Below are 26,311 nucleotides of genomic sequence, written 5' to 3'. Positions count from 1 at the left end.
AGAGGTCAGGCCTGAGAACCAACAATACAAAGGCCTAGAAGGGTCTATATAAATGCTTAGTTTATCGTCAAGTAGGGAGAGACAGGTATTCTCCAAGCAAACCCACCCCAGTGATTATCTTGCCAGGTGGGAATAATGAAGGTAGCAATAGGTAGCATGGTCAGCACCGTAGTACCAGGCACCATATCAATCTTTTTTAAAAAAAAAAAATTATTTATTGACTTTAGAGAGAGGAAGGGAGTGAGACAGACAGACAGAAACATTGATTTGTTCCTGTATGTGCCCTGACTGGGGATCGAACTCACAATCATTCCATGTTGGGATGATGCTCTAACCAACTGAGCTACCCAGTCAGGGCCCATATCAATCATTTTATATTCATCATTGTGAGGAAACTGAAGCCCAGAGAGGTGAAATAATGAGGACAGTCCAGCTGCAAACTTCCTTCTGAAGCCTACACTTTAAGGTGTGCGTCTCCCATGCTTGAGGTTAAATGGGAGTCACTCGCCGACAAATCTGGGGGGTCGCTTCTCCCTGAAGGCTGCCATGCCCTCTAGCCGGTCCCTGGTGGGAATGTTCTGAAACAACAGGATATTAGTTTGTAGGGGTGCAGGACCAAAGACCAATAAAGACTTGCTCATGTTTGTCCAGCCCATGACAAAGCTAGGATCCAAGTCTTCCCATTGTCTGCAGACTGGAGTGTTGGGCCATGCAAATGTAAGGGCCTCAGTGGCTCCTTAGTCTAATGGAAGGCAGGCTGCCTCTTTGGAATCTGGCCTGTCATTATTAGCCTCCGCTTGCACTCTGTTTACATGCCTCAAAGAACGAACTGTCTCTTGCAGCAGTCTGATAGGAGGCTCCCCAGTTAGAAATCGGGCTTTGGACCCAGGTCTGTAGCTCATTAACACCACACTCTGCAAGTCCCAGGACCCACTGTTCAAGAATATTTTGGATATTTGTTGCTCTGGAGGTTAGTACCTTTTGACTCACCCAGGAGTCAGCTAAATAGGAAATAGGTCAGCCCCAGGTTTTTCACCCCATCGTCAAACACACAGCCTGCAGGCTATAATTTCCAAGGCCTTGACATCCCAACCCTAGCCTGGCTGCTGTAGTGGCCACTGGTACAGAGATAGCAGAAGCCATTCTTCCTCTCTCTCAAGTACTGCTGTGTTCTGTGAGTCTGGGCACTAAGTGGGGACAGTATGTGTCACCATTGGATGCTAAGGAAACGGTCCCAGGGAGAAGCAGTGTGGTTCCTTTGGCATCACCCCAAGCTAACTAAGGAGCAAGTGGTACAGAGTGAGACCCTTTGGGTTGGGAGGAATCTACTTAATTGGTCATGTATTTCACAAGGCCCCCACTGACTCAGCCTTTGCTTATAAGCATGCATGGATTGACTGGCAACAACTACATACCTGTGCATAGCATATCCCTTCAATGGCCATCCCTGATGCAATGTCCACCTGCAAGAAGGAAGTACCTGGGTCAGCCTGACCTTGTTCACCTCCATCTGCCCTCCAACTGCACTGGAAGCCAGCCCGCTCTACTGCCTCTGCGATTTCCTGCTGGTTCATGGAGTCCTCCAGCAAAGAATTACTGTGGCTTACTGCATGCCAGTCATGGCCAGAGATGATAGGGGCTGTGCGAACAATGGGGAGGCTTGCACACGGCCTGTAGAGCTGAGAGGGTGTGCATGAGCTGTGCTTGCACCGCCGGTGTTCTTGCTGGGGGCTGCCTCACCTTGCCTTCCTGCCACCCCCATTAGAGAACCTGCAGGCTTTCCACTGCCATAAAGAAAAAGAAAAAGGTCCTGGGCCTTCGTGACCTGGCCCCTGGCAGCTTCCCCGCCTCTAGTGCCTAGTGCTTACTATTACTACTGGTTAACAAGCATTGTTCTAAGAAAAATACTGAGTTTATATAAACTTAACAGCCAGGGTTATCCTTATTATGCATTTGAGAAATCTGAAGCATAGAAAGGTGAAGGAATTTGTCTAAGTCACCACAGTATGTGAAAAAATGGGTCTTAGAGCTCAGACCGCCCAACACCAGAGCGCATGCTCCTAGCCTAATGCTGTGTGGTCTCACTCACCCCCTACTCCCGTTCAGTCGAGTTGCTTATTTATGCACTGCTGTGCTTTTGCTCATACTTTCCCCTTTTCTGGAATTCTCATCCTTCCCAAGGCTCAATTCTAGAAAAATTCTCTAACTTGACACTACCCAGTGGGATAGTGTAGCTCTAACCTTTCTGGGGTATCTGCTTGGTACCCCAACCTTTTATTAATAATCTGGTCTGTATCTGTCCCCCTTCCCATCTTGGGGGCAGTGACCATATTAGGCTTACCTCTGTGTCCCAGTTCCCAGCTCAGCTCTAGACTTAGTGTGATGTAGGATTGAGGAAGTAGGAGGGATGGACTAGCTGCACCCAGGACTACTCTGAGCCGTGTCCTAGAGGTCACATTACTGTCCACCAGCACAAACCCAAGAACATGAACTGGGAGCCACACAGACCTAGTTCTTATTACTTACTCTGTGAGCCTAGATGAGTCATTTACCCTTTCTGAACCTCAATTTCCTTTACACTCCCAGGGAAAAAGATAAGAATAAAATGTACTGTGGACTATTACCTGGCCAAACTTGACATTTTGTAGATGGGTAAACTGAGGCACAAAAAGAGAGGGCAGGCCCTGGCTAGTTGACTCAGTGGTAGAGCATCTGCTCTGTGTGGATGTCCTGGGTTCTATTCCCGGTCAGGGCACACAGGAGAAGCACCCATCTGTTCTCTACCCCTCCCCCTCTCACTTCTCTCTCTTTCTCCTCCCCTCCTGCAGTTATGGCTGAATTAGAGCAAGTTGGCCCTGGGCGCTGAGGATGGCTACATGGCTTCTGCCTCAGGCACCAAAATGGCTCTGGTTGCAATGGAGTAAGGCCCCCAGATAGGCAAAGCATCACCCTCTAGTGGGCTTTCTACAATAGGTGGATCCCAGTTGGGGAGCATGTGAGAGTCTGTCTCTGCCTCCCCTCCTCTCACTAAAAATTTAAAATAAAAAATAAGTAGTAAAAAGAGAAGTGACAGGCTCAGTCAGTTATAAGAGTCCAGTTCTTGAGTTTCCCAGCTGTGCTTTCAGAGTATGTGAGCCATGACAACACTGCCTCTCAGACTTTAGGGGACCCTGGTCCTGACGAGAGCCCTCACCTCCATTCCTCGGTCGATGGCTACTTTGCTCAGCCGCACAGCAATTGGGGCCTAAGGAAGAGAAAAGGCTTGGTTAAGGAGGGGATGAATGCTGATAGGGAGCTGAAATAAAGGCATTAGCTCCATGGTGGAGGAAGAGTTGTGAACAGGAAGGCAGAATTCTGGCTGTTCTGCTAAGTGTTATGTCTTAGCACCTACTGGTTCTGTTGCTGTTCCTTTATAATTATTAAGGAAATCTGACCCCTGACCTGCCCAGTCCTGACCATCTGGGGTTCTTGTCATTTAATTCATTCCTATGAATACTAGACTTTACAAAGTGATGCTCTGGCCAGGTAGCTCAGTTGGTTAGAACGTCATTCCAAAATGCCAAGGTTGCATGTTCAATCTCTGGTCAGGGTACATACAAGAATCATCCAATGAATGCATAAATAAGTGGAACAGCAAATCAATCTTTCTCTCCTTCTCTCTCTAAAAAGCAATCAATAATAAAAAACTCAAACTGCTTTCCCTCTGACAGACTTGTCTAATGGTGCTCCCTACCATTCTCATCTTTAATTGAGACTCAGGGAGGTGAAGCACTTGGCCACATTTGCCCAGGAAGCCAGTGGTGAAGCTTGAATTTTCCCAGTCACGTTTCCCATTGCTGCTGTGTGCCTCTACCCCTCTCTCAGCAAGTGCACTGCAATCAGGTTTCATCCCAGCAGAATAAAAAGAGATGGCCAGGAGTAGGAAGTTGGGCTTTGAAGTCTGACAGACCTGGGTTGAAATTCCAAGGTGGCATTTTGCACAGGCACTTAGAAGCAAGACAGGGCGGCCAGCTTTGCTTCACTGGTTTTCCAATGAAGTGCATTCCCAGCTCCACTTCCAGGCAAGGAATGCACTTACTTCCTATAGTATCCAGGTCATTTGAAATGTTTATAAGTAAAACTTTATCAGAAAAAGTATGATTATTTTAAAGTCTGTTAGCATAGAAGCCATATCAAAAAAGCTAGTAACATAAAAACGAAGTTGGGAAAACTACCACGAAATAAAAGGCAAAAGTAAAAAATTGAAAAAAATGTACCCTGGCCAGTTGGCTCAGTGGTAGAGCGTCGGCCTGGCGTGCAGAAGTCCCGGGTTTGATTCCCGGCCAGGGCACACAGGAGAAGTGCCCGTCTGCTTCTCCACCCCTCCCCCTCTCCTTCCTCTCTGTCTCTCTCTTCACCTCCTGCAGTGGAGGCTCCATTGGAGCAAAGTTGGCCTGGGCGCTGAGGATGGCTCTATGGCCTGTGCCTCAGGTGCTAGAATGGCTCTGGTTGCAACAGAGCAACACCCCAGGTGGACAGAGCATCGCCCCTGGTGGGCGTGCCAGGTGGATCCTGGTCAGGCGCATGCGGGAGTCTGTCTGACTGCCTCCCCGTTTCCAACTTCAGAAAAATACAAAAAAAAAAGAAAAAATTTTTGAAAAAAATGTATTTGTGATATTTAGACAAATTTTCTTCATTTATAAAAAGCTAGTGTATATATATATATATATATATATATATATATTTAAAAACAAGGGTATGAAAATGTATAAACATAGATTTATTCTTTTTCTGTCTTTTGTTTTTAAAGATCTTATTGATTTTCAGAGAGAGGGGAGAGAGAAAGGGGGGAGAGGAGTAGGAAGCACCACTTAGTTGCTTCTTGTATGTGCCTTGACAAGCCTGGAGTTCTGAACTGGCAACCTCAGCATTCTAGGTCAATGCTTTGTCCACTGTGCCACCACAGGTCAGGCCCCAGCTTTACTCTTCAGAAAATGCAAATCAGTGAGATGCAGCCCTGGCTGGTTGGCTCAGCAGTAGAGCATCGGCCCAGCGTGTGGAAGCCCCGGGTTCGAATCCCAGCCAGGGCACACAGATGAAGTACCCATCTGCTTCTCCACCCTTCCCCCTCTCCTTCCTCTCTATCTCTCTCTTTCCCTCCCGCAGCCAAGGCTCCATTGGAGCAAAGTTGGCCCAGGCGCTAAGGATGGCTCCATGGCCTCCGCCTCAGGCACTAGAATGGCTTCGGTTGCAGTGGAGCAACAACTCAGATGGGCTGAGCATCACCCCCTAGTGGGCATGCTGAGTGGATCCCAGTGCGGTGCATGCGGGAGTCTGTCTGCCGGCCTCACCCCTTCTCACTTTGGAAAGATACAAACAAAACAAAAAAACCCCGTGAGATGCCCCTTTCACTTTCACTTCACACTAGGCAAATAGTAAAAATGTTAGTAATGTCCACTATTGCTGGATCAGAAAACAGGTATTTGCACACATTATTGGTAGAATAAATTGGTACAATGCTTTGGGAAGGCAAAAAGTAGCAAATGTTAGACCACTTGCTCTTTGATGTTGCATCTCTATGTAGGAATCTACCCTACAAATACATATCTACAAGTACAGTAGGATGTACAAAGTTATTCCTCCAACTAGTTTGCAGTAGCAAAAAGATGTAAGCAACATAAATGTTCACCATCAGAATACTGTATAAATAATAGCACATGCAGACCATAAATGAAAAAGTGCAGTTGTTTAAAAGAATGAAGTCAATAAATATACAGGGGTGGGCAAAAGTAGGTTAATAATAATAATAAACAGTACAATAATTAATAATACAAGAATAAACTTTCACCTATAACTGCAAACCTACTTTTGCCCACTCCTGTATGCTGAAATGAGAAGCTCCAAAAAATTAGGTTAAGAGAAAACAAGGTTTTCCTGACCAGGAGGCGGTACAGTGGATAGAGTGTCGACCTGGGATGCTAAGGACCCAGGTTCAAAACCCCAAGATTTCCGGCTTGAGCGTGGGCTTGTCCAGCTTGAGTGTAGGGTCGCTGGCTTGACCATGGGATCATAGACATGACCCCATGGTCGCTGGCTTGAGCCCAAAGGTAGCTAGCTTGAAGTCTAAGGTTTCTGAACAACTGACGTGATGCAACTATGAGTTGATGCTTCTCATCTTCCTTCCTTCCTGTCTCTCACTAAAAAAAAAACCCCAAACCAAAAACCCAAGGTGTAGTCTAGTATGTATATTATTACTCCATTTGTGTAAAAGGTGTTGATATGACATATAAACATAGTCTGATAGTATTACCAGGACAACTTTATTTTTTTGTACTGTTTTTATTTTTTATGTTTATTTATTTTTTATTTTTATTATTATTTTTTTTACAGAGACAGAGAGAGGGATAGATAGGGACAGACAGGAACACAGAGAGATGAGAAGCATCAATCATCAGTTTTTCGTTGTGACATCTTAGTTGTTCATTGATTGCTTTCTCATATGTGCCTTGACCATGGGGCTACAGCAGACAGAGTAACCCCTTGTTCAAGCCAGCGACCTTGGGTCCAAGTTGGTGAGCTTTGCTCAAACCAGATGAGCCCGCACTCAAACTGGCATTCTTGGGGTCTCAAACCTGGGTCCTCCGCATCCCAGTCCGATGCTCTATGCAGTGCACCACATAAAAAAAAAAATTTATTTATTTATTTATTTATTTTTGGTATTTTTCTGAAGCTGGAAACGGGGAGAGACAGTCAGACAGACTCCCGCATGCGCCCGACCGGGATCCACCCGGCACGCCCACCAGGGGCGAAGCTCTGCCCACCAGGGGGCGATGCTCTACCCCTCCGGGGCGTCGCCATGCCGCGACCAGAGCCACTCCAGCGCCTGGGGCAGAGGCCAAGGAGCCATCCCCAGTGCCCGGGCCATCCTTGCTCCAATGGAGCCTTGGCTGCGGGAGGGGAAGAGAGAGACAGAGAGGAAGGAGGGGGGGGTGGAGAAGCAAATGGGCGCTTCTCCTATGTGCCCTGGCCGGGAATCGAACCCGGGTCCCCCGCACGCCAGGCCGACGCTCTACCGCTGAGCCAACCGGCCAGGGCCTATTTATTTTTTTAAAGAGAGAGAGAAGCATCAACTCGTAGTTGTGCCATTGATTGCTTCTCATAAGTGCCCTGACCAGGGCTGGAACCAGTGACCCTGGAGGGTGGAGCCTGCACCCTCCATAGAGCTGGTGCCCTAGGGGTCAAGCCAGCACCCTTGTGATGGGCGACCCCACCATTGAGCCAGCAACCTCAGATTGTTAGCCCAACCTTCAGGCTCCTAGGCAGCGCTCTATTCACTGTGCCACCAGCCAGGGCTGATGGTGTTACCAGGACAATTTTAATGCTGTCAATTTTTATTACACTTGGTCAGAAAGTATCTGAACTAATGCAAAACTCTGAGTGACTCAAGATAGTGGCTGAAAGCACTTTCACAGAGAAGGCCTATCTAGCAAGACTTGCAGACTGTGGGGTTTGTGTCTTTCTGCATTTCAGCTGCTTTCATATCTTTTTTTTGTGTGTGTATTTTTCTGAAGCTGGAAACGGGGAGAGACAGTTAGACAGACTCCCACATGCGCCCGACCAGGATCCACCTGGCACGCCCACCAGGGGCGACGCTCTGCCCCTCCGGGGCGTCGCTCTGCCCCGACCAGAGCCACTCTAGCGCCTGGGGCAGAGGCCAAGGAGCCATCCCCAGCGCCCAGGCCATCTTTGCTCCAATGGAGCCTTGGCTGCAGGAGGGGAAGAGAGAGACAGAGAGGAAGGAGGGGGGGGTGGAGAAGCAAATGGACGCTTCTCCTATGTGCTCTGGCCGGGAATCAAACCCGGGTCCCCTGCACGCCAGGCCGACGCTCTACCGCTGAGCCAACCGGCCAGGGCCTGCTTTCATATCTTTATGGAAACTTGGGACCTACCTCTGGGTCCTGTTAGAGTCATGAGAAGCTACTAGAGGCTATCAGGTCCTCGGAGACCCCATCAGTCAGGTCCAGGGTATCCTGCTGAAGGCTATGGGCCTGCCAGCTGGTAGTATTAAAGTAGGGGGGCCTAAAACCACACCTGGCTTCTCTAAACCTTTGGTGCGATCATGCTCAGAGGCTATTTGAGGATTTAAAAAAATTAATAGGTCTTAACACATGTCCTACATGATGTACTTCAGGTCTTTCTCCACCATGCAGTATGGTCAGAAAGATGGACTTACAGTTCTTTACCTTGCTTTTTCCGTTTTGGGGGCACATGATACTGTCTAGTACAGTAGCCACTAAACCCATGTGGCTCTCAGCATTTGAAATGTGTGAAGTGTAACCGAAAAACTAAATTTTTTAAAAAAATATTTTATTTATTGATTTTTAGAGAGAGAGGAGTGAGAAAGAGAGAGAGAGAAGGGGGAGGAGCAAGAAGCATCAACTCCCATATGTGCCTTGACCAGGCAAGCCCAGGGTTTTGAACCGGCAACCTCAGTGTTCCAGGTCAACGCTTTATCCCACTGCACCATCACAGGTCAGGCAGAGAAACTAAATTTTTAATTTAATTTTATTTATTTTTTTAATGTATATTTTATCCTTTTATTTATTTATTTATTTTTTACAGGGACAGAGAGTCAGAGAGAGGGATAGATAGGGACAGACAGACAGGAATGGAGAGAGATGAGAAGCATCAATCATCAGTTTTTCGTTGCGACACCTTAGTTGTTCATTGATTGCTTTCTCATATATGCCTTGACCATGGGCCTTCAGCAGACCGAGTAACCCCTTGCTTGAGCCAGAGACCTTGGGTCCAAGCTGGTGAGCTTTTTGCTCAAGCCAGATGAGCCTGCACTCAAACTGGTGACGTCGAGGTCTCGAACCTGGGTCCTCCACATCCCAGTCTAACGCGCTATCCACTGCGCCACTGCCTGGTCAGGCAATTTTTTTTTTCAAATTTTTAATTTTAAATAACTACATGTGGCTAGAGGCTGCCTTAGTGGACAGCACGAGTATAGAACATGCTATCATCTCAGAAAGTTCTCCTGAACGGTGCTGTTCTGAAGATTTTCAAGCCCATTTGATTCCAGTCCCTTAGAATTCAATATTCATTCTAACTTAAATTTTTATTTAATTTGCCTGACCTGTGGTGGCGCAGTGGGTAAAGCATTGACTTGGAATGCTGAGGTCAACGGGTTCAAACCCCGGACTCGCCTGGACAAGGTACATATGAGAAGCAGCAACTATGAGTTGATGCTTTCTGCTCCTTTACCACCTTTCTCTCTCTCTTCTCTCTAAAATTAATAAGTAAAATCTTTTTCTTTTCCTTTTTTGTGACAGAGACAGAGGGACAGATAGGGACAGACAGACAGGAAGGGAGAGAGATGAGAAGCATCAATTCTTCGTTGTGTCACCTTAGTTGTTCATTGATTGCTTTCTCATATGTGCCTTGACCAGGGGGCTACAGCAGACCGAGTGACCCCTTGCTCAAGCCAGCGACCTTAGGTCCAAGCTGGTGAGCCTTGCTCAAACCAGATGAGCCTGCATTCAAGCTGGCAACCTCGGGGTTTCGAACCTGGGTCCTCCGCGTCCCAGTCCAATGCTCTATTCACTGTGCTACTGCCTGGTCAGGCAGTGAGTAAAATCTTTAAAAAACAAGCAAAAACAAAATGAAAAACACCCAAGGCACATACTAGAAGCAACTATGAGTTGATGCTTCCCACTCGTCTCTCTCCTCTCTCTTTAAAATCAATAAATTTGATTTAATTTTGTTTACTGGGTGGCTAACTGGATGCAAAACTCCAAAGAGGATTACTTTTATAAGTCTAAGTGAATGGATCTTGCGTCTAGGTGAGTGGATGCCCTGGCCTCCCACGCATGTGTCCCCATGACACAGGCCCTCCCTCCTGTCTTGGGCTGTCACCACACCTGGGGTAGGATCTCTTGGGCCAGTTCTCGTGCCCGGTGGTAGGCAGCATTGCCCTCCTCATTCTGGGCCACAGCATGATTCACCAGCCCCAGGGCCTGGGCCTGCGCCCCACTCAGCCGTCGACCCGTGAAGATGAGCTCCTTCGCCAGGGCCACCCCCAGGCATCGAGGCAGCCTCTGAGTCCCTCCTGCCAGGGTGGAATGGAGGTGGTAGGTCAGTATGGGCAGTGGGAGTAGAGAAGGCCTGGCTGGGAGTCAGCCAAGGCTTCTCAGAAGCAGATTCTGAGTTAGGATAGAAGGGCAGAGCCCAGAAAACAGGAACAAAAGGGCAGGCACAGCAGGGAAATACCGTGGGCAGAGGAATTGGGCAGGTGGAGGAGGATGGGTGCTGTGGGTGATGTTACCTGCTCCTGGGAAGAGCCCTCGGGTGGTCTCGATCAGCCCCATGACAGCTGAGGAAGCTGCATAAACAGAGTGAAGCCCCCATCCTCTCCTTAGGTTCAATCCTTGGGAAGAAATGACACCTCCGGGCTGTGCTCACCTCTTTGGCCACCCACTTCCATCATGGTTTGTCCACAAACAGACTTCTCCAGACTCTGCCTTTGGAAGAGCCCAGCCTGCAGGTCAGGAGGCCTAGGATTTTATCCTACCATCCCCACTGGGGTCTGGGCTGAGGGCTGTGCATCACCAGACAAGTCTCTTACTCTTTCTGAACCTCATAGGTGAAAAAAAGATAATTACCCCTCTTCTGGCTGCTTCAATGAGCTGCATAGGATCAAATGAAGTTTTGGTGCTTGAAACAAGGAAAGGGTTCCTGCAAGGTGCCTAATACCTGTTTTGGATTAACAGATTCTCTGTCTCACAGACCCTTAGCTATGGCCTAGCCTAGAATGTCCATGACTCTCGCTCCCACCATGGTTTTTCATCCCAGCTTTTCACTGTTCTAAAATGTCCTGTGTTCATTCCACATTCTTCTTTTGCATTCTCCTTTCTCTGGGAAGCACTCCTTGAGTGTTCCACTCCACAGGTGTCTCTTCTAAATCCCCTCTGGCCATCTGAACCCTGCAGTGTGGGCAGAAGGGAATGGCCATCTCTCCTCCTTGTGAGGGGTTCTCCCCTCACTCCTATTGTCAAAACCCTACAAATTAGTTGCCTTCAATATGGGTAAGGTGAGAAGCAGAGTTGGGGTTCTCACCTGACCAGGTATGTTGTGCCTCCTCTTTGACATGCATTATTTAGATATAAGCTACCTCTATGGATGAAGTTACATGTTCTGGTGTGGCAGGAGAAGGCCTTGAAGGGAGTTGTAGCACCATGATGGCACTCCAACTTTTTGTAAACTGCATTCAAGAAGGGTGCACTTAGCCTGACCAGGCGGTGGTGCAGTGGATAGAGCGTCAGACTGGGATGCGGAGGACCCAGGTTTGAGACCCCGAGGTCACCAGCTTGAGCGCAGACTCATCTGGTTTGAGCAAAGCTCACCAGCGTGGACCCAAGGTCGCTGGCTTGAGCAAGGGGTTACTCAGTCTGCTGTAGCCCCTGGTCAAGGCACATATGAGAAAGCAATCAATGAACAACTAAAATGCTGCAACAAAAAACTGATGAACAGAGATGCTTCTCATCTCTCTCCCTTCCTGTCTGTCTATCCCTCTCTCTCTGACTATCTCTGTAAAAAAAAAAGAAGGGTGCACTTAACCGCAAGCCAGGTTAAAGCGTGATCAGGTATACTTATTGCCTCCTTCCACTTGTCAAAGTTTAGTTACCTGGAGCAGTGAACCAGAAGGCAATGTACCTGCCCAGGTGTGTTTGTGTTAGCCGGGCTGATGATAAACTGTCCCTATGGCTTGGACATAACTGGAAGGTTAAACAAATAATCTTGTTCCCTTTCTGTGTGGTTTTTTCTGTCCTGTCAGGGTTTGCTTTGAGATTGATAGATACACTCCGAAAGTGAGAGAAGCTGGTACCTAGAGGTGATCTGGCCTACAGCAGTCGGGGGCTGGACCCTTCACTCTGGGTATACCTTGCCTTTAGATCTGCTGTTGGCTGGAAAGCCAAGAGCAGTGGCTGACTTCACAGAATCCCTGGACTCACCGGTTTCCCTCATCCTTTCCTCCCACCCTATCCCACCTCTCCCTGCCCAGTACCTGCCACTCGGAGGTCACAGGCCAGGGCAAGTTCCAGGCCTCCACCCAAGGCATACCCATCTATAGCCGTGATGGTGGGTGTAGGGAAGGCCGCTGTGGAGAGGAAGAAGGGCTCAGCCTGTGAGGCTCTGGCAGGGTCAGGACAGGGAGTCCAGATTGGAGAGGGGCCAGGTGATTAGGGGAGAGGGGCCAGGTGATTAGGACAGAGGGCCTCACTGGTCTCAGATTTGGGGGCCTCACATGGTACCTTGGCCAGGTTATTTTAGAAGTTGGTTTTTCTAACAGGGAAATTTGTGGGACCAGTTTAGGAACCAGAGTGGGGAGATGGGCTGGATGAAATACTGTTCAGGACCCTCCCTGCTGGCCACTCTGGGCCTAGCCATTCTGTTCTCCTGTCTTGTTCTGTGTGCCAAGACCTGTGCTGGGTGCTGGGAACACAAAATTGAATCAGACATGAGGAAGACAGACCCAGGGTGATTGGTGCTCTGTTAAAGGAAGCTGGGAGAATGGTTCCAGGAGGGCTTCCTGGAGGAGGAGGTACTAATGGTCTTAAAGGATGGGTATAAAGTTCAGGTGGCGAAGGAGGGATACTCCAGGCAAATGGAACAATTGTCAAAGCCTGGAAGTATGCTTGGTGAAAGCTGGCTCTGCTGGATTAGCTGCTTGAACCCTGAGGTCATGGGTTAGGAGGTGGGGGTCAAAACCAACAGGGCACAAAGACTGAAAAACTAGAGCCCCATGTGAAGGAAGTGCCCTCTACACCATCTTGTCACTCTCCTCTTTGTACAATTCCTTATGCCCATCTTCCCTGGAAGTCATTTCTCTCTCCATAGAGCTCACCAGAAACTGTCCCCTCTTTAGAGGATGGTGGGTAGGTGGGTGGGTGGTTGGGGTTGGGATCAGCAGGACCCCTGAATGCCCTCCTCCACCCCATTCCAGGACCCTCACCAATCTCATTCATCAGGCCTCGGAGCCGCTGGGTACAGACCCCCACCTCGGCCTCGTTCATCTGCTCCCGCTCCTTCAGGTCTGCACCTGCGGATGAGGGGTTGGTGACAGTCTTTGGGAAATAACCCGTTACTGAGTCCTAGGCTATTTAAGGTTCCAGCAAAGGAGTCTTGAGGAGAAGCAGCCAGAGAGGAGGGAGAAACACCAGGAAGCACTTGACCAAGGAAGCCAAGGAGGAAAGGGGGGAGGGACAAAAAAGGAGAGGTGCTATAACGGAAAAATTGAACTTACCAAAATTAAAACTTTGTGTATCAAGGAGTGAAAAGACAACCCACAGTGTGGTAGAAAATGTTGGCAAAGGACATTTCTGATAAGGGATTAACAATATCTAGGATATAAAAAGACCTCCTACAACTCAACAACAAAAAACACCACAAAGGCCTGATCTGTGGTGGCACAGTGGATAAAGCATCGACCTGGAAATGCTGAGGTCGCTGGTTCGAAACCCTGGGCTTGCCTGGTCAAGGCACATATGGGAGTTGATGCTTCCAGCTCCTCCCTCCCCTTCTCTCTCTCTGTCTCTCCTCTCTCTTTCTCTCTGTCTCCCCCCTCCTCTCTAAAATGAATAAAAACAAACAAACAAACAAACAAAAACACCATAAAGGACAAAGAGTTGAAAAGACTTCCCTCCAGTCTACGGCCATACCACCCTGAACGCGCCCGATCTCGTCTGATCTCGGAAGCTAAGCAGGGTCGGGCCTGGTTAGTACTTGGATGGGAGAAAAGACTTCCCTCCAAAGATAAACAGAAGGCCAATAAGCACATAAAAAGATGCTTAACATCATTAGTCATTAGGGAAATGCAAATCAAAACTTACAATTAACATTCAACACCCATTAGGATGGCTATTATAAACAACAGCAGCAGACAACAAGTGTGGACATAGAGAACCTTGGTGCATTGCTGTTGGGATTATAAAACATAAAACGATACATTGCTGTAGAAAATAACATTGGTGATTTCTTTAAAAAGTTAAATGTAAAATTGCTATGAACCAATAATTCACTCCTAAGGATATAGCCAAAAGAGGGGAAAGCTTGGACACAAACAGATACTTGCACACCAGTGTTCACAGAAGCACTATTCACAATAGCCAAAAGATATAAACAATTCAGTGTCCACCAACGATGGACGGATTAAAAAGGTGTGTATATACATAATGGAATATGATTCAAGCATAAAAAGAAGTGATGTTCTCATTCATGCTGCAACATGGAAGAATCTTGAGGACTTTATAGTAACTAAAATAAGCCAGACACAGAAAGACAAATATGTGATTCCACTTGGACAAGGTACCTAGAGTAGGCATATTCATAGAACTAGAAAGTAGACCAGACTGTGACCTGTGGAGGCGCAGTGGATAAAGTAACAACCAGAATGCTGAGGTTGCCTGTTTGAAACCCTGGGCTTGCCTGGTCAAGGTATATATGGGAGTTGATGCTTCGTGCTCCTCACCTTCCCTCCCTCCCTCCCTCCCTCCCTCCCTCCCTCCTTCCCTCCCTCCCTCCCTCCCTCCCTCCCTCCCTCTCTCTCTCTCTCCTCTCTAAAATAAATAAATAAATAATAATAATAATAATAATAATAAAGACCAGAGGCTACCAGGGCTGGGGGAAAGTGGGAATGGGAAGGGATTACTTAATGGGCACTGAGTTGTGTTTTTTTTTTTCTTTTGATTCAGTGAGAGGAGCCTGACCAGGCGGTGGTGTAGTGGATAGAGCATCCGACTGAGATGCAGAGGACCCAGGTTCGAGACCCCGAGGTCGCCAGCTTGAGCACAGGCTCATTTGGCTTGAGCAAAGCTCACCAGCTTGGACCCAAGGTTGCTGGCTTGAGTAAGGGGTTACTTGGTCTGCTGAAGGCCCATGGTCAAGGCATATATGAGAAAGCAATCAATGAACAACTAAGGTGTCGCAACGAAAAACTAATGATTGATGCTTCTCATCTCTCTCCGTTCCTGTCTGTCTGTCCCTATCTGACTCTCTCTCTGTCTCTGTAAAAAATAAAAAAAAGTTTATGATTCAGTGAGAGGAGGGAAAGTAGAGACAGTCTGCCACATGTGCTTGGACCCGGATCTATCTGGCAAGCCCACTAGGAGATGATGTTCTGCCCATCTGGGGTCTTGATTTGTTGCTCAGCAACCAAGCTCTTCTTAGTGCCTGAGGCAGAGGCCATGGAGCCTTTCTCAGTGCCCTGGGCCAACTCATTCCCATTGAGCCATGGCTGCAGGAGGGGAAGAGAGAGAAAGAGAGAGAGAGAGAGAGAGAAAGAGAGAGATGCAAGAGGGGGAGAGGGGGAGAAGCAGATGGGCGCTTCTCCTGTGTGCCCTGGTTGGGAAGCAAATCTGGGACTTCCACATGCCAGGCCGATGCTCTACCACTGAGCAAACTGGCCAGGGCCAAGTTCCTTATGTAATGATGAAAAATTCCTGGAAATGAAGAGTGATGATAGTTGCATAACCTGTGAATGTACTTAATGCCACTGAATTTTACACTTAAAAAATAGTTCAGCCTGACCAGGTGGTGGCGCAGTGGATAGAGTGTCAGACTGGGATGCGGAGGACCCAGGTTCAAGACCCCAAGGTCGCCAGCTTGAGCACAGGCTCATCTGGTTTGAGCAAAGTTCATCAGCTTGGACCCAAGGTCGCTGGCTTGAGCAAGGGGTTACTCGGGCTGCTGTAGCCCCACAGTCAAGGCACATAGGAGAAAGCAATCAATAAGCAACTAAGGTGTCGCAAGGAAAAACTAATGATTGATGCTTCTCATCTCTCTCTGTTCCTGTCTGTCTGTCCCTATCTATCCCTCTCTCTGACTCTCTTTCTCTGTCTCTGTAAAAAAAAAAAAAAAAAAAAAAGGTAAAATAATGTAAATTTTATGTAATGTATATACTTACCATAATTTTAAAATTATACAAAATAATAAAATTGATTTGGTCCCCAGTATTATTGTGTAATAACTGACATGCATCACAGTATAATTGGTTATGTTTTTTAAAAATTTTTATTTATTGATTTTAATGAGAGAGGAAGGGAGAGAGAGACAGGAACATCGATCTGTTCCTGTATGTGTCCTGACCGGGGATCAAAGGCAACCAGTGTGCTTCTGGTCGATGTTTCAACCAACCAAGCTGTCCAGCCAGGGCTGGTTATATTTTTTAAAAGAGTGAGGGGTCGGTGGGGTCCACAAGTCTGAGGGGTCAGGTAAGATGAGGGAACTGAAAAGTGAACGGAGGACACAGTGGCATGGAGGTGGGCAAGGATGTTGGTGAGAGTAGTGACGCTGGTGAGGTCACCAAAGGCCATATGGTAGAAGGATGAAGTGGGAGTAGAGGGTGAATATAGTTCCTTCCAGTCCTAGACTACCAAGTCAGAGCTGAGAGAGCCCTTGGAAACCTTTTTTTTCTTTTTTTTTTCAGAGACAGGGAGAGTGTCAGAGAGAAAGAGATAGACAGGGACAGACAGACAGGAATGGAGAGATGAGAAGCATCAATCATTAGTTTTTTGTTGCACATTGTGACACCTTAGTTGTTCATTGATTGCTTTCTCATATGTGCCTTGACCGCAGGCCTTCAGCAGACCAAGTAACCCCTTGCTCGAGGCAGCGACCTTGGGTCCAAGCTGGTGAGCTTTGCTCAAACCAGATGAGCTCGCGCTCAAGCTGGTGACCTTGGGGTCTCGAACCTGGGTCCTCTGCATCCCAGACTGATGCTCTATCCACTGCGCCACTGCCTGGTCAGGCGGAAACCTTTGATTAGTTCCAGCCCCTCAGTGATAGATGGAGAAACTGAGGCCCAGGGAATGGCAGGGATTCCGGAGCAAGCTGTGGGTAGATGCAGACCTTTGGCAACCTGTCTATTTCCCTGTGCTAATCTGGGATAGTGGGATTACAGAGGCATGGAGTGACCTTGCTAGAGGAGGTCAGACAGAGGTAGAAATACAGGAAGAGGCCAGGGCATGATGAGAACCTCAGTCAGGGCAACTGGGTCCAGCAGACCCGTCTGCATGCTCGTCCTGCCAGGGCAGACTCCAAGCTGGGCATGAAGATCCCAACAGCCAACAGCTCAGATCTAGGGACTGAGCCACATCCCCTCAGAAACTCCTGAAAATAACATTCCTTTCATCCTATCCCTCTATGACCACTTCCTGCTTCCCCAGTGACCGGCATTACCCTCTCCCCGACCCTCCCAGCGTAGGTTCTTAGCTCAGCTCAGTTGTCATTGACTTGCTTCTTGTGGGCTTGGGCTATGGTATTTCTTTGAAACAGAAGTTCATTGTGCTTTCCCTATTTTGAGGACCAAATAGTGTAAGGGATAGTGGAAAGCTTTGGTGACAGGGACTGGGAAAGGGGCACAGGGTCCCTTCTTGGCTACTGACCTTGCAAATGTCTTTGACTCAGTTTCCTCACTTCCTTAGTGACGGGTCAGAACACAGCATGGTGTAGCCAAAAGAATAAGGATGTGGGGGTCAGAGAGGCCACGTTCAAATTGAGTTCTACCTCTTACTAGCTGTGTAACCTTAGGGAAGGAGTTTTACCTCTGAGTCTTTTTTTTTTTCTTCTGAAGTTGGAAACGGGGAGGCAGTCAGACAGACTGCCGCATGTGCCCGACTGGGATCCAACCGGCATGCCCACCAGGAGGTGATGCTCTGCCCATCTGTGGCGTTGCTCTGTTGCAGCCAGGGCCATTCTAGCGCCTGAAGCAGAGGCTATGGAGCCATCCTCACCGCCCGGGCCAACTTTGCTCCAATGGAGCCTTGGCTGCGGGAGGGGAAGAGAGAGACAGAGAGGAAGGAGAGGGGGAGAGGTGGAGAAGCAGATGGGCGCTTCTCCTGTGTGCCCTGGCCAGGAATCGAACCTGGGACTCCTGCACGCCAGGCCGATGCTCTACCACTGAGCCAACCGGCCAGGGCCTTACCTCTGAGTCTTGAGTTCACATCTGTAAAATGGGAATAATAAGTCCTATGCTAGAGCTGACTTAAGCCTCCTCCCCCACCAACACCTGTAGGCTAGTGGTTCTCCCTGCTGAGCCTCTGGGTGGGGGAAGGGAAAGAAACTCACCTGCACAGAACACACCCTTCACTCCACTTCTGAAGAGCAGGACACGTATTTGTTGGTCATCCCGCAGCTGGGCCAGAGCTTCCAGCAGCTGCAGAGGAGACTCCATCAGAAACCTCCTAGCCCAGCCCCAGCCCACCCTGGTGTCCACTGTTTCTCACCTCGCTGACAAAGACGTTTCCCAGTGCATTACAGGCATGTGGTCTTTTCATCAGAATCTCAGTGATTCCTGCAGGGGACCCGGCAACCGTGGGTGAGTCAGCTGGCCTGCTCATTCCTGGGCTGAGGCCTGGGCAGCCTCTACCCTTGAGCAGCAGTGTGACTTGTGATAGTCACACATGCCCAGGCCTCAGTTTTCCTGACTAAAATAGGATAGCCCTTACCCTTTCCGCCTCACAGAAGAAGTGGAAGGGCTTGTGAGCTGTAGGAACATGGGGAGAGGAGCCAGAATGACCACCGCGGCAGTGTCTGCTACTCTGCCATTGTTACACACACGCGCACACTCTCTCTCCCTCGGTTCACAGCTCCTTCCATGTTATTCTTCCTTTCACAGCCACACTTCCTCCTTTAGAGTTGAGTGAGTTATAATAAGCAAACACCCTTATAACCACCATCCAGAAACCTCCTCATGTGCTCTGACTCGGTCATAGCGCCCTTCTCAGCCTCAAAAATAACAACTTTCTTGACTTTTAGAGTCATCATCTCCATCTATTTCTTTACAATTTTATCACCCAGCTGTGCATCACTAAACATTATAGTTTAAACTTGCTCATTTTAAAAAGCCTGATGTGTCTTGTACTTATTTGTTTATGTATTTTAGCGAGACAGAGAGAGACAGGAAGGGAGAGAGATGAGAAGAATCAGCTCATAGTTGCAGCACTTTATAAAAAAATCTGCTCTGCCTGACCAGGCTGTGGTGCAGTGAGTGGATAGAGCATCAACCTGGGATGCTGAGGACTCAGGTTTGAAACCCCAAATCACTGGCTTTAGTGTGAGCTCATCTGGCTTGAGCATGGGCTCACCAGCTTGAGCATGGGGTCACCAGCTTGAGTGTGGGGTCATAGACAAGATTTTCTGGTCACTAGCTTGAGACCAAAAGTTGCTGGCTTGAAGCCCAAGATCGCTGGCTTGAGCAAGGGGTCACTGGCTTGGCTGTAGCTCCCCCCATCAAGGCACATATGAGAAAGCAATGAACAATTAAGATCTCGCAACGAAGAACTGATGTTTCTCATCTATCTCTCTTCCTGTCTGTCTATCCCTCTCTCTGTCCCTCTCTGTCTCTCTCACTAAAAAAACCCAAAAAACAGCCTGATCAGGGAGTGGCGCAGTGGATAGAGCATTGGACTGGGATGCGGAGGACTCAAGTTCAACACCCTGAGGTCACCAGCTTGAATGCGGGCTCATCTGGTTTGAGCAAAGCTCACCAGCTTGGACCCAAGGTCGCTGGCCCAAGCAAGGGGTTACTTGGTCTGCTGAAGGCCCGCGGTCAAGGCACATATGAGAAAGCAATCAATGGACAACTAAGGTGTTGCAATGTGCAACGAAAAACTAATGATTGATGCTTCTCATCTCTCACCGTTCCTGTCTGTCCCTGTCTATCCCTCTCTCTGAATCTCTGTCTCGGAAAAAATAAAAAATAAAAATTAAAAAAAAAATAACAAAACAAAACAAAAATGTTGCTAAGAAAATAGTACTTAAAAGTTCTAAGAATGAGGGGGAAGAATATGTAAATATGTGTAGTGGTGGATCTTAACCAGACATATTGATTGTGGTGATTATTTCACAGTGTAACAAATATCAAGTCATTTTGTTGTACACCTGAAACTAATATTATATATCAATTATACCTAAATATACACTAGATCTTAGCCAAAAGGCTGAGAAGCAATATATTTTATCTATATCTCAATTAAAAAAAAAAGTTTATACCTCAACTCTTACAAAAGGTAATTCCACAAAAGAAGATACACAAATGGACAATAAACACATAAAAAGATATTTAATTTTATTAGTATCAAATAAATGAGAGTTTGCCCTGGTCTGGTAGCTCCATTGGTTAGAGCTTTGTTTCCATATGCTAAGATTCTGGGTTTGATCCCCAGTCAGGGCACATACAAAGATCAATCGCTGAATGCATAAATAAGTAGAACAACAAATCAATGTTTCTCTCCCTCTCACACCCTTCCTCTCTCCCTAAAATCAATCAGTCAATAAGAAGGAAATCTTGCCTGACCTGTGGTGGCGCAGTGGATAAAGCGTCAACATGGAAATGCTGAGGTCGCCGGTTCAGAACCCTGGGCTTGCCTGGTCAGGGCACATATGGGAGTTGATGCTTCCACCTCCTCCCCCCCTTCTCTCTCTCTGTCTCTCCTCTCTCTCTCTCTCTCTCTGTCTCTCTCTCTCCTCTCTAAAATGAATAAATAAATTTAAAAAATAAAAAAATCACTGAAAAAAAAAAAAAAAAAAAAAAAAAAAAAAAAAAAAGAAGGAAATCTTACCTTTAAAAATACTAAAAAATCTGCCTGACCAGGCGGTGGCACAGTGGAGTCAGCATCGGACTGGGATGTGGAAGACCCAGGTTTGAGACCCCGAGGTCGCCAGCTTGAGCGTGGGCTCATCTGGTTTGAGCAAAAGCTCACCAGCTTGAGCCCAAGGTCGCTGGCTCGAGCAAGGGGTTACTCGGTCTGCTGAAGGCCCGCGGTCAAGGCACATATGAGAAAGCAATCAATGAACAACTAAAGTGTTGCTATGCACAACGAAAAACTAATGATTGATGCTTCTCATCTCTCCTTTCCTGTTTGTCTGTCCCTGTCTATCCCTCTCTCTGACTCTGTCTCTGTAAAAAAAACACAAAAAACAAAAGAAAACAACTAAAAAATCTGAAGATAAAAACTAAATGTTAAAAAAAAACAAAAACAGCCTGACCTGTGGTGGTGCAGTGGATAAAGCGTCGACCTGGAAATGCTGAGGTTGCCGGTTCAAAACCCTGGGCTTGCCTGGTCAAGGCACATATGGGAGTTGATGCTTCCAGCTCCTCCCCCACTTCTCTCTCTCTGTCTCTTCTCTCTCTCTCTCTCTCCCCCCCTCTCCTCTCTAAAATGAATACATTAAAAATTTTTTTGGAAAAAAAACAACAACCCAAAAACTGAATGTTGTTGATGAAAAAAGAAACCCTACATATCTATTGAACAATTATATAAGAAATTGTGGGAGTTATAAATATGTCAGTATTTTTTAACCACTGGTCTTTAGATCAGTTTGCCAGAAATTTCATGTTGGTTTGCAAAAGAGTTAACCACCCTGATGTTATATGAAGATTATAGACCCAATGATCTTAACAGAATTTGCTTATGCTTAGGGTGACTTCTGCCTTTGCAGTCTCCAAATTAATTCTCCTATTTTCAGTGGTCCCCAAGTGTAAAAAGGTTGAAAACCACTGAATTATGTAACAGTTGTGTAACAAGGTGATTATAACCTAATACAAATAAAGTATTTTCGTGGTTACCAGAGGAGTGGGACGTGAGGGAAGAGAAAAGATAGGGGGGTGGGAGAAGAGTGTAAAGAGGGACAAATATATATAAAGTGATGTAAAATGATTTGACTTTGAATGATGAGTATACAGTACACATACCGTATGTCCCTCATAAGGAAATGAAGACCCCAGAAATGGTGGAACCTACTGCTTTTATAGTAGGTTGAACAAAGAGAGGTTGTTGTGGAAAGGTAACTAACCTATGTGGGGAGGCTAAAGGAAAATAATAATTTTCTTAACAAGGTACATTTGTATAGAATTCTCTTCACTTTGACTCTGTTGAAGAAGGCTTCTTTTCTCCTAGTCCAGGAAGGACAGCTTTCACAGGGGAGGATTTATCTCCTGTGGTCAGAAGAAAAGGGGAAATCTACTGCATCTCCTTTCTTTCAAATGCAGCTGCTGTTTTTTTCAAGTGCCTTCAGCTTAAAGTAATCCTAATGCCAAAGAGGCATATTTAAGGCTAACATATTCTGCCACCTTTCAGTGTCTTCCAGAGCTGGAGGAGTTTGGAACAAAGGGAGAGCAGTATGAGGTAGGGTAGGAGAGTGGAGGATCTGGGCCTGCTCAGCTGCCATGTCTTCTGCACCTCCCACGTGCTTGCCTCCATATCTCTAGGGCTGCCCTGCCCCCTGGCCAGCCCAGAGCTCTCCTCCGAGCTCCCAGCCTGCAGGGCCAACTGCCTGCCCACTTGACATCTCAACCAATATGTCCCCAGATTATCAGTCTTTCTCCTGTTCCCTTGGTATGAATGACTGTACTGTCAACCCAGAAGTCCTTTGTGTTGCCTTCCTCTCCCTCACCCATGAATCTTACTAATTAAGGCCTGCAATTCCCACCTTGTAAATAAATCTCAGATCTTTCAGCCCCTAGGCCTCCTTGTAGCCACTAACTTGGTTCAGGCTCTTTTCTCTGTGATGTGGGTCATCCAGCTGGCCTGGCCCTCTTGCCCTCTGTCTTGCTCCTCCTTCCTATATAAGTCTTCATTTGAGTCACAGTTAACTTTCTAACCCAAATCTGACCATGTCCCTGCCCTCCCCTTTTAATCAAAATAAAGTCCAATATTTAATGCCATCCACAGGACCCCCCCCCCCCAATCTGCCCTTGCACTCCAGTCTGGCCTCAACCCATCCCCCCAATCTGAGCCAGTTGTGGTGAAGAGACACCAGTTCTGGGCAGGGGCCGTTTTCCTTCTTCTAAAATGTCAAGGATGGACTAGAGGAGTGTTTACCAATCCTTTGACATTCCAAGGCCCCGTATTTTTTTTGTCCCAGGGTTCTCAGCTTTGTTGATGGAACCTCTTCTATTGCGTTTCCTTGGTTTGCTTATCTGTATCCCTCAATGGCCTTCTTCTTCGTCTTCTTTTTTTTTGTATTTTTCTGAAGTGAAAAGCAGGGAGGCAGAGAGACAGGCTCCCGCATGAGCCCAACTGGGATCCATTGGGGGCCCTGCTTTGCCCATCTGGGGTGTTGATCCATTGCAACTGGAGCCATTCTAGCACTTGAGGGGGAGGCCATGGAGCCATCCTTTGTGCCTAGGCCAACTTTGCTCCAATGGAACCTTGGCTGTGGGAGGGGAAGAGAGAGAAAGAAAGGGGAGGGGGAAGGGTGGAGAAGCAGATGGGTGCTTCTCCTGTGTGCCCTGGCCGGAAATTGAACCTGGGACTTCCACACACTGGGCTGACATTCTACTGTTGAGTCAACTGGCCAAGGCTTCCTCAGTGGCCTTCTAAATGTCCTCTGGCAGGGGCAGAGGCTTAATCTGCTGATCCTTGTTATTTCTGGATGATAATGTTGACCCTGATAACATTTTTTTTTTTAAGTGAGAGGAGGGGAGATAGTGAGACAGATTCCTGCATATGCCCAGACAGGGATCCATCTGGCAACCCCTATCTGGGGCTGATGCTCAAATCACCTGAGCTATCCTCAGTGCCTGAGGCCTTTGCTCAGACCATTTGAGCCACTGGCTGTGAGGCAGGGAGAGAGAGAGAAAGGGGTGAAAGAGGGGAAGAGAAGCAGATGGTCACTTCTCATGTGTGCCCTGACCAGGTATCAAACCTGGAACGTTTGCATTCTGGGCCAATATTCTATCCACTGAGCCAACTGGTTAAGGCCCAACATTTTTTTTTTTTTTTTACAGAGACAGAGAGTCAGAGAGAGGGATAGGTAGGGATAGACAGACAGGAACAGAGAGAGATGAGAAGCATCAATCATCAGTTTTTCATTGCAACACCTTAGTTGTTCACTGATTGCTTTCTCATATGTGCCTTGACTGTGGGCCTTCAGCAGACTGAGTAAGCCCTTGCTCGAGCCAGCGACCTTGGGTCCAAACTGGTGAGCTTTGCTCAAACCAGATGAGCCCACGCTCAAACTGGCGACTTTGGGGTCTCGAACCTGGGTCCTTAGCATCCCAGTCCGATGCTCTATCCACTGCGCCACCATCTGGTCAGGCAGGGCCCAACATTTTTTTAAAATGTTTATTTTTTATTGATTTTAGAGAGAGAAGAAGGGAGAGAGACAGGAACACTGATCTGTCCCTGCATGTGCCCTGCCCCGAGGATCAAACTGGCAACTTCTGCAAGGGGTGGTGGTGGGGAGGGGTGGTGGTGGTAGGGCATACTCCAATAACATTTTTTACTGATGTACAAATCTGTGTTTTGTACAGAATAGGCAGTTATGAGCTAATAATTGAGAACACAAGTTTTGAAATCAGACCTGGCTCACATAGCTTAACCTTTCCATGTCTGTTTCTTAATCTGTAAAGTGGGGAGAATAATTATAACTATCTGAATGCCAGCACTGTTGCCAGTCTGGCAGTGAACTAAACAGAAGAGTAAGGGGTACAGTATTCTCTTAGACTCCGCAAACCCATATGGCCAGAGAAGTTGACACCAAGTTATGTAGCAGGATGCTGGCAGCCCCTAGATATCCATCAAAAGTGGGGGGTGCACACCAGGGAGTAGTATCTACAGCAGGAAGGAGGAAACTAGATTCATATGGCAAAGCAGCTCTTCAAAAGTTAGTGTAGGGTGGGGGAAGGGAATAAGAGTCAAACGCCATCTGTGTAAAGAAAAAAAGTGTGACACAAACAATGCTACTTCAAACGCAGGGAAGAGGGGATAGGATTGGGGAGAAAGTAAAGAGAACAGAATGGCCTTGGCCTGATGGTAAGGTACAGCGGACTAAGGAACACAAAGCACAGTCGAAGGTGTTTTCTGCCAGTGTATTCGAACTTTCCCCTCTGAGTCAGCGGGACACAAAACTCATCTGGCAGTGGCGGGACCTGTACGCAGTGAAAGACGCGCAGTCCTCTGCCCTCACTCTCCTGCCTTCATCGCGGCCCTGCACGCGGATTGGCTCTGCTGCCTCAGCCCCCAAGGAGCCTTGCTGGGGCCCTGGGCCCTGGAGGGCAATCAAGCCTTTTAACCCTCAGGGGGTGGGGAGAGCTGGTGCCAAGTCCTATACCTGAGCGACTCCTCATCCTTACAGCCCAGGCCATCGAACCAGGCAGGGACTGATAGGACTGATATTGAACGAGTCCCACTCCAACTAGGGTCGGGGCAGTCAGTGGGGTGGTCATTCGCTTCCGGGGGGCCTAGATTGGAATGCAGAGGATTTGGGACCAAATCCTGAAACGCTCTGAGGGACCGTCCTTCCTCTTATTGATCTCAGTCTTTCCATATGTAATGGACGCGCTGGCCATCGCTTCGGCTCGGGCAGCAGTGCCAGGCTCCCCACTCCTCAGCTCGGCATGGGCTCGCCCCAGTCACATCCCGGTGCTCTCGGGCACTGTGCACTCTCACCTTTGTCGGCACCCGCCAAGGCGCGCACTTGGATCTCCGGGGCCAGGGCGGCTCCAACCGAGGCGCAGCGGCGGGCCGAAATGGGTGTCCGGGGGCGCGTTAGGCGCAGGGCGCTGATTAGGGCGCGCTGCATCTGGGCTCCGAAGGGAAGGTGCCGCTCGGCTTCTCCACTACCCGCTCTCACCGAAGGCCTGCCGCGGGCCCCGAGGCCTGCGCAAATTGCTCCACCTATCGGCCGACGGGAGACTGGGAGACCTGGGTAGAGGGGAAGCCCAGCTCTGCTATGTAATTTGGGGCAAGACTGCTGCGTTAATTAAGCGCAGTGTTTTAATCTGTAAAGTGGAGACAGTAATATTAACACTGAGAAAGATGAAGGCAGACGCCAGTTCAAGTACGGACAAGGGATTTAAATAGGCAGTATCCTACTGCAAAATAAAAATGTCCAGCCTGAACTGGACTCATTTGGACCCGGGGCAGGAGTTCACAACCCGTTGAGGACCTAGTCAATCTCAGCCATTAAATTAAAAAACTTTTCAACCTGAACCAGCCATTACGGTTTAGTTTCTCTAGGATAAGGAGTGTGGACCTTTTTAATATCTGAAACCTGTGATGGGATTCAAATAATTTAACAACCGGTTCTCTGCCCTAATGACCGTTTGAAGTATAAAAAAACTATATACTGAAAGGTAGTTTATTATTTCATGCATTTAATTCTTAAATAAAAACAATAAAAGAAGTACAAAAAACTAGATTATGTTATAAAAAAGTTTTAAGCCTGACCAGGCGGTTTAGCAGTGGACAGAGCATCGGCCTGGGATGCGGAAGGACCCAAGTTGGAGACCCAGGGGTCGCCAGCTTGAGCGCGTGCTCATCTGGCT

General features: G+C 47.7%; 1 protein-coding gene across 3 annotated transcripts; it reads right to left on the bottom strand.

Moving 5' to 3' along the window:
* Positions 1–203: 203 nt before the first annotated feature.
* ECHDC2 (enoyl-CoA hydratase domain containing 2) lies at positions 204–25,653 on the bottom strand. Of its 3 annotated transcripts, none has more exons than XM_066269173.1 (10): positions 25,434–25,653; positions 18,264–18,331; positions 18,106–18,193; positions 12,995–13,081; positions 12,047–12,139; positions 10,307–10,408; positions 9,903–10,090; positions 3,194–3,244; positions 1,416–1,463; positions 204–578 (listed from the first exon to the last, which is right to left on the bottom strand). In XM_066269173.1, exons 1-10 carry the CDS (start codon positions 25,564–25,566, stop codon positions 501–503), a joined length of 936 nt encoding a protein of 311 aa, XP_066125270.1. In that variant the 5' UTR covers positions 25,567–25,653; the 3' UTR covers positions 204–500. The 3 variants fall into 3 exon arrangements, with proteins under 3 accessions (XP_066125270.1, XP_066125271.1, XP_066125272.1); XM_066269174.1 differs by having other exon boundaries at positions 10,307–10,363; positions 25,434–25,652; XM_066269175.1 differs by lacking the exon at positions 12,047–12,139 and having other exon boundaries at positions 10,307–10,363.
* Between the last annotated feature and the right edge of the window lie 658 nt (positions 25,654–26,311).

This window comes from Saccopteryx bilineata, chromosome 3, assembly GCF_036850765.1.
Source record: "Saccopteryx bilineata isolate mSacBil1 chromosome 3, mSacBil1_pri_phased_curated, whole genome shotgun sequence".
Classification (NCBI taxonomy): Eukaryota; Metazoa; Chordata; class Mammalia; order Chiroptera; family Emballonuridae; genus Saccopteryx; species Saccopteryx bilineata.
This window is presented reverse-complemented; position numbering and strand designations above follow the sequence as displayed.

What these genes read in the sequence shown, in the direction of transcription:
- ECHDC2 (XM_066269173.1), bottom strand. Translation starts at nt 25,566, where the DNA reads ATGCAGCGCGCCCTAATCAGCGCCCTGCGCCTAACGCGCCCCCGGACA. An exon ending in AGGCCTGATGAATGAGATTG is followed by an intron (nt 12,140 to 12,994) that starts GTGAGGGTCCTG and finishes TCCTCTCCACAG; the next exon opens with CGGCCTTCCCTACACCCACC. An exon ending in AGGGCTCTTCCCAGGAGCAG is followed by an intron (nt 10,091 to 10,306) that starts GTAACATCACCC and finishes CCACCCTGGCAG; the next exon opens with GAGGGACTCAGAGGCTGCCT.